Source organism: Struthio camelus, chromosome 2 (assembly GCF_040807025.1).
Source record: "Struthio camelus isolate bStrCam1 chromosome 2, bStrCam1.hap1, whole genome shotgun sequence".
Lineage (NCBI taxonomy): Eukaryota > Metazoa > Chordata > Aves > Struthioniformes > Struthionidae > Struthio > Struthio camelus.
This window is the reverse complement of record NC_090943.1, coordinates 16,190,565-16,205,237: the sequence shown is the minus strand read 5'-3', so window position 1 is coordinate 16,205,237 and position 14,673 is coordinate 16,190,565. Positions and strand designations below refer to the sequence as shown.

At 37.5% G+C, this 14,673-nt stretch overlaps 1 protein-coding gene across 26 annotated transcripts in view; it reads right to left on the bottom strand.

Moving 5' to 3' along the window:
- PARD3 (par-3 family cell polarity regulator) overlaps positions 1-14,673 on the bottom strand; it is a 468,531-nt gene that overhangs the window by 158,666 nt on the left and 295,192 nt on the right. For all 26 annotated transcript variants that reach the window (XM_068934384.1, XM_068934389.1, XM_068934381.1 and 23 more), the window contains 2 exons: positions 12,140-12,290; positions 3,500-3,689 (listed from right to left, as the gene is read on the bottom strand). In XM_068934384.1, the coding sequence (XP_068790485.1) occupies positions 3,500-3,689; positions 12,140-12,290 (341 nt within the window). The remainder of the gene's footprint in view (positions 1-3,499; positions 3,690-12,139; positions 12,291-14,673) is intronic.

Here is a 14,673-nt window from a genome sequence, read left to right as displayed (position 1 = left end):
AATTCAGTCTAATAGCGGCAGATTTACAAATAATAAGATACGTGCATGTGACAAGCATATAATACTTAAATGAGGGCAGGATCAGAGCTTATATGCATAAAGTCAATGTCAAGTGCCTTTTGACTTTAATGTTTCTGGCTCAGGCTCATAATGTTTTACATCTAATTACCGCAACTATTTCAGAGATGTCTGCACGATTTAGCAACATTTCCAAGCATATGCTTAAAGGCTCTGTTGAATCAAAGCCTGAATCAAAAAATAACTATTTAGTCCTCACACTCACTCCCACAAAATAGGGGAAAATTATCATCTCCATATGATAGAAAGGTAAAACAGACAAGACCAACATACATACATACTTATTGCATTTGTAGCAGTGCAACTTGTAGCTGAAAATGAATCCTCTAAGTCTGAAAGCGTACTCTGCATGGCTCAGCTGAACTTACAGGGTTTCAACACCTTTCATAGTCAGATCATAAATGACTTTCCCAAGGCCACACAGGAGTTTCTGGCTTACTGCTAGTCAACATTATCTCTAAATACTAGAAAAATATTGTTGTACTAAGTGAGAGTTTTCTCTAGCAACATCTGTTAATGCAGCTCACATTAGTTAACAAAGATGACCAGCTTTATCTTGCTGAAGATAACGTATCATATGTTCTTCAAAAAGGGTGAATTTCTTAAACTATCTGTTTCGGCTCTCTTTCATAGGAGCTTGCTCATATAAGCACTCGCTTTAAGCGGCGTATGTAAAGATCCTAATAATGCTGAATATGATTTCCATGTAAATACAGCCTTCACATATATATTCATTTAAAGTCCTAATAATATAATAAAACTCGGAAGCTGAATGAAACTTCAAAAGGGCACTCCAGATTTTCAAGAGAATGGCACGATCTGAACACAGGACAAGCAATCAGAAATTCTGGGCATCAGACCCCAGCTTTTCTACCAATATCCTTTTTAAGGGCTTCCTCTGAGCTTCTCTTTTCTGCACTTATCATACTTATCTCCCCCACACAGGTATTAGAGGCATTACTACTCTATGCTTGCAAAGTATCCTGAATACTAAGGATGCTCCTTAGTATCAAAAATTTCATTCTACCATCACTAATTCTCATACCTTTTTACACTACAAATATCAGTCCCATGTAGCATCATCAGTTTTCATGCCTAGGTTTGTTTCTAATATTAATGACCCCACAAGCGTGTTTCAGTAGTTAAGAAAGAGGTAGATCACAGAAGTTTGAATACACGAACTTTGCCCAAAAGTACTCAAAAGCAACAGTGAAGATCCAAAACTGGGGAAGCCAGTGAGAATAGAGGAGTAACTAATACCCCCAAAATGCCTCATTTTAATATTTTCAACTACATTAAATTCACCTTCTGCTTTTATTAACGCAACTCATTAGGCAATGCCAAACACAATTTACTATATTCTAGCATACTAAACAAATAAGATTTCTGGAATGACAGCTGATCCTTTAAAGAATGTAACCGTCTTCTGACCCTCAATGTTATTAAAATTCCACTTATTAATCCTGTCTTATTGCCCCTTTGTTTTCATAACATTTTCATCAAGGATTAGGGAGATATTGTCAGGCTGGAAAAGCTTACATTTTCTTCTGTGATTCAGAACAGCTGCCATTCTTGTTTGGATAACCCTTCATCCATATTCTTAGTTTTACCCTTTGTGCCTTCCAGCAAAATCATACGACGCACCTTCATTTTACAAGTCTTCCTCCATCCATTAGCAGCAGGAAATTAATGCAACAATCTACTTCTCCTGCTATTTATTTTTTTACAAATAGAATACATTATATAGTAAGGTACTATACTGATCTACTCTTTTAACTGCAATAGTATCTGAAGACCTTTACAAATTCTCATAAAGATAGAGGTTTAAAGGTTTTTGAGCACAATGAATTTCACAATATCTAATCCCTATTTTCTTTATTGTAACTGTCTTTTTCAAAGTGCTATATAAATAGTAAGAAACGCTGCAGAAGTAAATGTAAAAGCATCTGCAGGTTTCAAATGGGCTTTTATTCTGTGCTGTAAGTTTTTGCTCATATTCGGCTAAAAAATTCACTGAGCAATAAGCTATTATATGCAGTCTTGAGTACTGTTCTATTTAAACATCTCAGATTTTCAGTCCTGAAAGCTTTTATAATAGACAGATGGACTTTTCAAGGGCCCAAATTACAGGTATCACTTTTCCAGGAGAAGAGTTTCAACATTAAAAAAAGGCAAATGAGGATGAAAAAAGTTACTTTTTAATACAACCATTAAAAGGGTGTTTAAAATACAGAACTCAGTTCCTGGACCTGATATCAAAAAAACTAGTATGAAAAAAGAAGAAGCTGACAGGTGCATATCAGCTGACAGGCACTATTGTTGTTTTATTAAGATATCGCTGACACATTCTTAATAGACCCAAGGGACAAGGGAAATAAGAAAATTCATATACTTTGTGCCATTTGTGGTAATTATCTAGCTTTAAGAACTGGCAGTGTACAGAGGTGGGCTTGTATTTTGCTATTACTATAGGTAATTACAAGACTCGTAAATTAAATCTTAGATCTGTACTACTTGTACTACCTAAGCAATAAACAGTATTTCTTTGCCAGGAACATAAGCAAGTCAATAATGGAACTCAGTGTATTTCTTATTAAGACTTTTATATTAAAATATATAGAAGTAATCAGAAAGTCAGCCTAAGATAAGATACACAGAAATTATTTTTTTAATAGATTAAATTTATAAATTTACTTTCCATATTTAAAAAGTGGAACTACTATAGTATATTGCTTTCCCATGATAGTTACAAATCATATTATCCTATAAAAGACATCTCCTCCTGCAAAGTAAAGAAATCTTAAGTAGTTCTTGTTGTACAAGCAGTAACACTAACGGTGCAACACAAAAAGCTCCCTTGATTTCTATGCAGATTTTAAAATTACTCCATGCTATTAGAAAAATCAATTAGGTATATAGAAGTCCTAAAAGGCTCCTAAATATATACTGGAATATAAAAATAAAGTCTTTGTTTAATAAAGTTAGAAATATATTTACAGTGAGATTTATAAATTAAATGTTCTGACTAAAATTCATTTTTAATCTTTCATAACCTCAGGTATTCAAATGTAACAATTTTTTTTTTTTTTTACAGAAGCTACCTCGGTTGCTAACTGAATTAATATTAAATAATGAAATTAACATAGCTCTATGCTAATTTGGTGTTAATAACAGTTAGTAACACTTCCACAAATGTGCTTTGAGACAGCACAAAACTATGCAACCAGAAGTAAAAAGTCTAACAAATTAGCTGTACAGATTCACTTATTGAAACAGGGCCGATCACAAGTTGGAAAACAGTGTAATCTAAATATGAGGTTAAAAAATGAAGATTAATATTAGCAGCAGTGAAAAATTAAACTAAAGAAAAAGACTTAACTGCAGTCACGCATTGTTTGCTTCCCCTAAGCCATGCTCTTACCAGTCTGTTGACTCATTAATTGCCGCTTTAGCCCATGCACCAGCATCAACAGTACCGAACCCAACATCATCATGGGAACTGGATGACGACTGGTCAGAGAGATGCGGAGGGAGTACCGACAGCCTGTCATCTTCAATAATGACTGTGTCATCTTGGGGCATGTTCACCGTTGGAGACAGCTGATATTTACCTGAACAATAAAAGAGAGAAAAAGACAAAAACTAAATAATGGCAGACAAAGCCTTGAATAATATATAATCGCAACTGATAAAATGTCATGTCAACCTACCATGCTACTGATAAGAGTGGCACAGCACAGATATTAAAATTAAATATGTCTCACTTTATATGTGTCTTCCTATGCAGAGGTCTGAAAAGCAACATACATCAGCTGTACCTGCAGCTTACTGCAAGAAAATAGTATCTCCTGTTCAAACTCTTCTGAAGAGACGAAGAGGAGGAGGAAAAAATTCAAGGAGGACTGACAAAACTCATCACCTCTCATGATCAGACACTGCCCAAAAGACATTTGAAACTTGTTTGACTACTATTAGGAACTTGGAACTATCTTATAACGTCCACACAAAGTTACAAATTGTGAAAGGTGTCGAGAATTCACAGCTAAAGCCAACAAAAGAAAAAAATCCAAACTTTGAAAATTTTTCATTCTCTGTTTTGGAAAATACTCTGCAGACACTTTATAGGCATCAAATGTAGATGTAAATATCTCACTTGAGACATTAAAAAAAAAAAGAAAAATCTGTCCTCATTCTATTCGCAGGAAAATTCAGGTAAGTTCTAACACTGACGTTAAAATGGTCAAGTTAGAGCCATCACATACATGAAAGAGACATAATAAAGAATACAAGAAAGGACAACATTTTAACTGCAATGCTTTGTAACATTATCGGGGTTGAAACTGAAAACCTCTGTTTTTCACTGTACATGTACAGAGAGAGGAGGATGGGAATTATTTGGAAAATGGTAGAAATATAGAATGATTACTCTTTAAAATTTTAACTTGAAATAAACACTAGTTATGTCAGTATTGAGAAACACTAAGCTAAAACTACAATTGTTAAAAGGAAAATAATGATTTGCAAACTGGAAGAAAATTGTTCAGTTATCTGAGGCAATGACAAATTAAGTGCAATTCCTTCATATTAGCTGCTAAAAAGTTTTTCCTCTTGGATATTGATACCCGACTTAAAAAATTGCCATTTAAAAAGTTTGGCCCTAACTCTTACTGCGCTCAACATAATTTTGAATGAAAGATCATACCATGGCATGACTTTTACTACTGCAGATGTATTATCACACCAAAACAAGTAGTCAAATTATCATATCTCATGAGAATTCTACTAGCTCAATCAACCCAGGGGTCAGTACTGGGTCCAGTCTTGTTCAACGTATTTATCGATGACCTGGAGGAAGGGACAGAGTGCACCCTCAGCAAGTTTGCTGATGATACTAAACTGGGGGGAGAGGTTGACACACCAGGCGACTGTGCTGCCATTCAGAGGGACCTGGACAGGCTGGAGAGCTGGGCAGAGAGGAACCTCATGAAATTCAACATAGGCAAGTGCAGGGTCCTGCACTTAGGGAGGAAGAACCCTCTGCACCAGTACAGGCTGGGGGTTGACCTGCTGGAAAGCAGCTCTGCAGAGAAGGACCTGGGAGTCCTGGGGGACAACAAGTGAAGCATGAGGCAGCAACGTGCCCTTGTGGCCAAGAAGGCCAATGGTCTCCTGGGGTGCATGAGGCAGAGTGTTGCCAGCAGGTCGAGGGAGGTGATCCTGCCCCTCTCCTCAGCCCTGGGGAGGCCTCACCTGGAGTCCTGTGTCCAATTCTGGGCTCCCCAGTCCAAGAGAGACATGGCGCTCCTGGAGAGAGTCCAGAGGAGGGCTACCAAGATGATTAGAGGGCTGGAGCACCTCTCCTATGAAGAAAGACTGCAAGAGCTGGGCCTGTTCAGTCTGGAGAAGAGAAGACTGAGAGGCAATCTCATCAATGTGTACAAGTATGTGAAGGAGGGGTGTCGAGAGGATGAGGCCAGTCTCTTCTCCGTGGTGCCCAGTGACAGGACAAGAGGCAATGGGCAGAAACTGAACCACAGGAAGTTCCACCTAAACCTGAGAAAAAACTTCTTCACTGTGAGGGTGACAGAGCATTGGAACAGGTTGCCCAGAGAGGTAGTGGAGTCTCCTTCGCTGGAGATATTCAAAAGCCGTCTGGATGTGATCCTGGGAAATATGCTCTAGAGGACCCTGCTTGAGCAGGGGGGTTGGACTAGATGACAATCTGGCAACAAATTGTATATTATTCTAAAACTATGATGCACTAAAGTAACAATATATAACAATATTTATATTTTCATAACATAAACTGCTTATGTGGCCACATCAAATACTTTCACACTTTATTCTTAATATAAATATGAAAAAATTGTAAGACTGTATGGAATTAGGGGAAACAATTCCCCCTCTGCCTTTTTTTGGAAATATGTGTCAGCTACTGTTACTTTTTTTGTATGCAATTACTCCAGAAATACCTTACGCATAAAGAGTAATTAGCTGATTACTACCATGCAAACTAAAATCATTGTGGCATTAGATAATACGTTCTGTATAGTTTTCCAAAGAGGGGAAATCTGGCTTCAGAATACATCTTTTGAAAAGCTGAAAGTAACTGGAAGAAAAAGGTACTGCACAGCAAACAACTCATCACTGTCAAAGTGAAATGAATGTATTCGGTTTGCATAACAGCTGATTCTTTGCCCAGCAATAGTTTCTTTGATGGACAGGTTAATGTTTAGCCTGGTAATGTACTTCTTTCCAAACATAATGCCTACAAGACTGTTAACTGTGTAGTTAATAATGTCTCCAAAGAATTCATTGTGAAAAGGTATAACCTTATGGCATTCTGCAGATTGAACTTCCCATTTGAGAGGCTACAGTAATTCAGTAACATTTTTAACTTTTTTCTACCCTTCTTTATATCTGGCAAGGGTGAAGAGTGACATTTTAATAGTTGCTTTGTAATTAAGGAAAAAAACCATGTGACGTGCCTCTGCTTTTCACTGCAGATGAAGCTAACAGCAGGTGAAAGGCTTCACCTCAAAAGCAGGCTGTTCGACGTATCTCAGCACAGGAGTCAATATGTCCTTTATAGAGAGCTCAGTTAAAGTGGACAGAAAAACACCCTTGGCGAAGTAGCTCTGCAAGTGTTCTGAGAAACATTACAAGGAAATATCAAAGAAACTTCAAATCCTGTAAGCATCAGTCTATTGCAACCATTCTACAAATCTGAGGCTTTGCTCGAGCTGCCTACAAATCTCTAAGACAATAACATTCTCTCAGGCTAGAAAAGCCCTATGTAATTTAGAATCTGAGTACATTTGAAGTCTGGTTTTGCCTACATTCATTCGGTACAGTAATCTGTGGTAATATGTAGTATTTTGGATGGTGTAATAAGGAAGGGAAAACATTTTCCCTTTCAGCCGTGTCACATCTCAGGTGCTGAGGCTCAAATTTCTTGCAGTTACCAGACTAAACCCTGATGACCGTAGCAAGTAAGAAGGCGCACAAAGGCTTCACACCTGCCTGTGCAGAAAAAGCAGAAGTCTCAGTGTTCCCACACCAAATGACTGGTCTCCAGCTCCATGAAGACTTTTGCCTTAGAAGGAAAAGTATGCTGACCACCAGCTCCTCAAACTTGACTTGAAAATTAAACTCCTCAAAAAAACTGAACATACACACTACAGGAAGTGAACAAGCGAGTCCCACTCGCAAAGGACTCAAGTACTTCAAGCCCCAGGAAGTCCTTTCAAATCTCAGAAACCCGGTAAGTCTGGTTAAGCTCTTTGCTGAAATAACTTGTCTCCCATACTAGATTGCATTTAGAAGGCTAAGTGTTGTTATCGTATCTGGCCTGGTTCTTGTGCTTTGGCTATCGCTCTCTTTTTAATGGAAGTCTAAAAAGAAGTTCCAAACTCTTTTTTTTTTTTAACCTATTGAAAACCCTTATGAGGAAGACTCAAATCCAGGTATTACTTTATTAATCACTCTCATGAGCGTTTTGACATTGTGTAATTCAAACCAACCATACTTTTCAAGCTTATTCCACCAGAAACTAGAGGGTCCTTCTTGCTCTAGATATGCCAAGTGATTCCTGACCTACCAGGCCAAAAAATATCAGCAACTAGAAGTTTGTGATGAATAATAAATTATTGAGTATACTAAAAAGTTCTGTCACCCAGTGCTTCCAAACTTAGAACACTTGCATAGAAAATGAAAAATGTGTTGGCAATCTCAAGATACGGTTTCATTTCCACAAGTATAGAAGATAAGAAAATAATAATAGAAATAATAATAAAAGAAAATAGTTATGATGATGATGATAATAGTGATAAGCTAGTCCTACAGGAGTGATACAGAGAAATGTGCAGTAAGAAATTAGAACGTATCCAGATCGTCACTTATTTATTTTCTAGTAACAGCACTTTGTCCATGTCAACATACTGAGTTGTGGCAAAGTGCCCATGTCCCCACATCATCTAATTTCCCAAGCTAAATAGAGGCGGGACTGGAATTACTTGTATGGGGAACATCTAAGGAAAGCCAGTAATACTGCAGAAAAAGGAATGGCAATTTAGCAGTATCTTTATCTTCTACTTATTTGAAGTAACTCTAAGAACCCAATCCTTCAAATTGATGCGCTAATGAAAGAGGTATCATTTGGTTGTTGCACAACAATGCCTCGACTCTGTCCAGGCTTCAGATCTGAAGAGAGCGCTCAGGATTTTCGAGACCACCGTAGCAGGGCACCATGTGCTGAATAAATTGTTAGTCGGGGAACTGCACTGGGCTTGTAAAGTGTAATTTTCATTTAATTGGCACACATACTTTACATCTCTAGCTTTGAATTTTTTCCATAGTGCTTTCCCCTGATTCTATCCCAAAGACAGCAATTATTTTGCAGAGAACAAAAAAATCCCTGTTGTGTAGCAAGTACTGTAGTTTATGTTGTTCTGGGAGATCCTTAAGGATGAAAAGTAGATTCAGTGCAAGCCATTGTTATTCTGTGTACCCCTGATAAATAACTTCTGTTTAGTCACCATTAGCAACAAAACCTGCCACCTTCATAAGAAAATATCAGCAACTAAAATAAAAGGATGAAAGACGACTTTGTATTAAGCTGTTTGTTCAATAAGAATAATTTATATAGATAGCAGCTATGTATTTGTGTAATGCAGAACTCAGGAGCATACTGGATAATATACACGAAGGGTAAATGAGAAAAAAGACTTGAATTTTTAATCATGTAGTTAAACAATCTAGAAAAATACAATTATTATTTTGAATGCACTACAAACAGGCTATCTGAAAATATTAAAAATAAATAAATAAAAGGAAGAGTTTATTTTAATCATCATATTTTTAGAATAGAATGCCTGAAATGTATAAAGAGAAACAGCTTGGTCAAAACAAAAAAATCAGTCCCTGAAAACGGAAAGAGGTATCTCTTATCTTCTCCTTAAAAATTTTTCAGTGCAATATTATCAGGTAAAAAAAATCATAAGACAATATATAAATTAGTAGCAATAATCATCTTCTAGAAAAGAAGTAGATCACATAAGAATCATCAGAAACTTTAAAAGTTTCATGTAGTCCTCTTGTAGTAAGCAAATATTTCTTCTATAATTTAAATAGTGCTCTAAAATTGGTACTTTATTCCCACTCTCACAGCAAGGCTCTGACAACCAGGTCCTGCTGTCAGCTCTGGACTGAAAGAGCAAGAAAACACTCTTAAATACCTTTCCTGAAAATTACATTAGATATATTTTTTAAAAAGTCATTTAAAAGTGGGCTTTTGTTTTTTCTTCAACTTTAAGAAAAGACAGAGAAGAGTAGGAGTTTTCTAAATCTTGAGATTATCACTTCTGAATAGACTGATTTAGGAAGTGAGAAAGCTCAAAGTCATCAATTTTATGAACCAGTAAAAGATGCAGAAAGACAGAGTCCTTCACACACAAAATCCAGCTGTGACCTCCTCACTATGAGGTCCCAAGAACACTAAAAATTTACATTGTCAGACCCTCTGAGGGCTAAATAAAAAGTCACCAGCTGATTCAGGGAGGCCCTAAGATGGAGGACCACTAGAGTATTCAAGGGAACCAGTGCTGCCTTTTCGCTTGTCTTCATGCCAGGCACAATACACAAAGGAACACACCTCCAGTTTTACTCAGACGCTTCTTATGACTAATCTTGGCTTCTAGGCCAATTTTAAAGAGAGGAAGATGTTTCTGAACAGTCATGTAACACCACATAGACATCCTCGGGAAAATAAAAGTTCTGAGATTTTTCTCATTATAAATGCTAATAGGATTTTAAGTCCATTGGATAATGAAGACCAAGTTTCACAACGTTTAGCTATTCTAAAACAAACAACTGCATATATCTGTGCCAGCAGGTACCGACACGTGTTGTACAGCACTGCAAGAAAACACACATGCAGCAATATGACAGAAGATTGAAAACACTGAGATTTTACATTAATTGTACTGATTCCTTCGGAAAGATTAAGATATTAGAAAATTGACAGCTACCAAAAAATGAATTTAAACATTACAGCTTTGTGAAGCTGCAATGATTGCAGAAGAGAATGACCCAGTACAAGAAAAACTAGTTTTCAGTTACTCTGGGCTACATGACATTTACTATACGGTTCAGGCATGATTTGATCTTCCATGTGCTTCCAACTAAATCACCAATGGATTTAAGTCACAACCATTTTTAAATCAACTTTCTACAAAGTTCCTGGTCTCTCAAAATAATACAGACTCAGAGGAAGTCAGAACGTCTATTTCAGACTGTAAGAAAAACTTACAAAAGGCAGGACGGATTTTTATCCCCTGTGCCTACATTGTAGAGGTAGCCAAAGCGTTAGATTTTAAGAGTTTTGGAAAGGTTTTTGGCTTTTTGTTGAAACAGCAGTTACTGGTTACTGCTCAAGGAATGATACCAGATTTGATGAACCACTAGTTTGATTTGGTACGGCAAGTCCTATGCTGCTGTGATGTGAAATTACACTGCATTGCTTGGCATGCATGCTCTCCAGGTCTGTTCTCCCATCGCTGGACAATGTGTTTAAGTGATAACTCATTAATGTTTCTATGAGTTGTACATGTAAATCCTCTGCAACACTGATGGAAAAAGCAGAAGTTAGTGCTTTTCAAACATTTTATCTAAAACCCTGAAACCACATGAAAACTGACTAGTGTCTTATTTGGGAAAACAGGGCTAAAGGCTTCTGATTATTTTATCGCCCTTTAAATTTTTCAACAAATCTAAAAATTAAAAAAATATTTTTCTTTAGATGTGCATGACTTTGAATGAAAAAGTTTCATGCTTCTTTGATGCTCTGGAACACAGTCGTTCTTCTAATTTGCACAAAAAGTAATGCAATAGAACAGAACATGATTTATTTTTAATTACCGTTGCTCAAATGCACACATAAAAACAAAAAGTTGGTAAAATATCCTAATAGCAAAATTGTGGCATTTCAGAGAGTTCAACAACATCATTGTTATTTTGCTGCTGAACAAAAAATCCCAAAAGACCAAACTAAAAAAATAACACACACTCAGCAAAATATACGTACCAACTCGTAACTGGAAAAAGGGCTCAAATTATAGACTTTCACTTTCTAAAGCTGAAAATACATCTTAAGGAATTCAAAATTAAAATCAGTCTTGCTCCATATCAAGTATAGGGCAACAACCTCTACTGCTATAGTCATGGGTGTCAAGCACACTGAAAAAGCTGCAGATTTAATGGCTGTGCTTTATCTTTAAGACTTGCAACTCAAGCAAGCAATCACAGTTTCTTATGTCAGGTGCTATTTTAATCCAATTGCTTTTTTGTTTTAAATTTTCAAAATCCTTTCAAGCTAATCCCACACCAGCCAGTAAATTTGACCACTCCTGTGGCAAGAAAAGTCTTCATTACCTAGATCTGTACATAGCAAGCTGAACTGCTGCAGAGCAACTGCTAATAGCCTCATCATTCACTGGAGCCATGCAGATGGTATGGCATGGAAGCTAAATAAAATACATGTAAAATAAGTTATGAGGCTTTAAAATTAGTGTCTTGCAAAGCAAAAATTCAACCAAAATAATGAAATACCCTAATAAGCATAAATGGATGCAAGTTTTCATTTGTTATTATTGCATTAGTATGACTGAAACGGAGGAGAACAACTGCTGAAATATAATTATAAGTTCCTTATAGAAAGACTCATTGACTCTTAATTCGAATAAAGACTCAACATGTAGACTAAACTACTCAATAATTTATTGTCCCAGATCAGATGCTGAAAAAGCATGTTAAATGCTCCTGTTATTTGTTCCATTACCTGCCATGGGACATGAAATTCACTTTATAAATCCATTTATTGACATTCTTTCTCACATTAAGCTATCTAGGAGGCTTCTGTGGAACAATTTTAAGGCATGTCTTAAATTGGCCAGTGCAACTTTCATTTTCCCTGCTTTCCACATGAATAATACATTAATCACCCTTCAGTGAATCACAGAAAGGATAAAACCCAGGTACGATTAGCAGAGTTCATTTGACTCACCCATTATCCTACTTAGCGCAGCATTCCTTGTGGGTGATTCGCTGAGACCCTCGATCCCACTGTAGAGAGAATGGGAAATCCTACGTTCCCTGTCATCCAGCATAGTCTCTATAGGCAGCTCTGGCCCAGAGGGGCTCCCAGGTGACTCCAACTGCATAGAGAGAGGAAAATCAGTGCTGAACATCCACTTAGCAGCATAGGGGAACTATAACAACTTGCCTAAGGCCTAGATCTATCTGGGCACCAAATGAGCTAGAACTTTTCACCCTGGACAAATATAATTTGCAGTGACAGCTCTGCTTAATGATCAACTTTCTATGACACTTTGCGCTGCACCTCCCATGGTGCCCTGTCAAATTTCAAACCTTTCAGTAGAAAATTGTTAGAAAAAAAGATTGCATTTTGGTGTCTCTTTGTTGCACAATTTCTTAAACAGACAGTTTTGGGTTTTGCAATATTATTGGGCAGACAGCTGGGCCCTCTTTCACAAGCTGACAGCCTGTCAGAATAAGTATCCTTTCAGGAGCACAGCACAGGAGCCCTGGCTGGGATTGGGCTGCTGATGCTTTTTGAAGTGGTGCGTTTTCCTTTCAAATACAATCATCATGGAAACCCCCATGAAACTCTACCACACGTATTAGTAACCAATACACAAACACTCAAAGGTTTTGTAGTTAGAAAAAAAAAAGTGACTTTGCATTAATTTTTATTTTTATGCCTATGAGGAATTCTTTGCTCTGCCTTTCCTGCCCTCCGGTGAAGAGATTTCACATGCTTTCTTCAGTTGGGAATTTCCTCTGATTACTGGGACAACTGCAGCATCCCTTCACATTCACAAAAATCAGAAGTGGCAAAACCTGCAGGCCCCAGGAACAGCCCATCCCTCCTCACCACAGCTCCAGACAAGCCTCCCTGGAGCATTAAGAGCGAAATCAAGTATGTAAAGGAGCAAACAGACACATGTTGCTTGGCCATGTAAATGGGGGAAAAGCCAGCGCATGTAGTTATTCTCCTGCCCCAGCTGCCCTCCACCAGCAGACTCCTCTGAGTGACCTCCTAGTTCAGCCTTTGTGAAGTTTCGTCACCTCCTTTTTTCCTGTATATGCCCTTCAGATGGGCGAAAAGGGAGAGCCCTTGCAGGGCAGGGAAATAAAACAGTTTGAAATCACCTAGTGTGGTTTAGATGCCCCCTTAACCATCGACAGCCCTGCTGACGCTGCCAATGCAGGACCTCGGAGTGAGGTGAGCCCCCATGCGCTGGTGACTCAATTGAGACTCCCAAGTTGCTTGCCAGGAACCAATAACCTGTTGCCAGTCACCGACCATGGAGGTAAAAGACTTCACCTACCATCATTCAGCCCATCACCATCTAACCTCACTGCCTGTAAAGCTCACAATTCACCTGAGCTCTAGCACCCTTCTAGTTACTTGGCAATGCTACAAAACGAGATTCACTTAGACCATTAAATCAGTTTCTCTACAAACTGAATCCGTCTATCCTCAAGAAGAAGAAAAACAAACTAATAAACAAAATTTAAGAAAATAGATGTTTTGCATGATAACGATATTACCTCACACATCAAGGCATATCTTTTCATACTAAAGTGTATACTAAAGCTTACAAGCAATATCCTTACACAAAACCCACCACATGCATTTTATATGTTTTGGAATATATATTTGGTCTCTTGCAGAGACCAAATTCTGGAAGATATCGAACAAAGCCGCTGGGAACTAAGAATGCTTACTTCACAGGCCTAGTCCCTAAATGAGCAAACGAGGAAGTAGTTCATCGAGGAGTAGTTCATCGTTTCAGGAATTACAATAACGAGCAACATGTTTGTTTTGGTTTTGTTTTGTTTTTTCTTAAATAGCTGCCCATTATTAATCACTCTATCCACAGCTCCCAGATGACAAAGAAATGCATGCTATGAAAGATTTTTAAACTGCTTCAAGGGCTACAAAGCACTCTTAACTACAGTCTTCACAACAGAGGCTTTGAAGTCAACTGGATGGACTAACAACTTGTGACATTTGGTTGCTGGCTGGCTGCCCGGTACACGGAGGGGTGGAGATTTGAGAAATGCTGCATTCCAAAGTAGATGAGACCACAACCCGAGGTCGCATCGCCAGTAAAAATTATTATTTCTGTTCAAAGCCATCATCTGTTCAATATAAATGAGATATTTAATGAAGTTCCAAATTGTAGACTTATCTCTCCCAGTTTGATAAGCGCTGGGGAGATTTACTGCATCGGAGGGTCAACACAATTACAATTGGAGGCACGTCAAGCTGCAGGAGAATAATAAACTTGCAGTGCAAGTGAATTAGACTCAGTAAGGTTTAAATTGTGAAATGAGGATTTGTTTTACTAGTTTTTTTAAATTGTAGATTACAGCTGACGGCTTTACTGAGAAGTACATTAAACAATATTCGTAGCTTCTGATTTAAAGAAATCAAAGGCAAATTCAAAAAGAATAAAAATGTTAAATTTTGAAATGCTGTAAGAAAAAAAATAGAGAAACATTAGACCA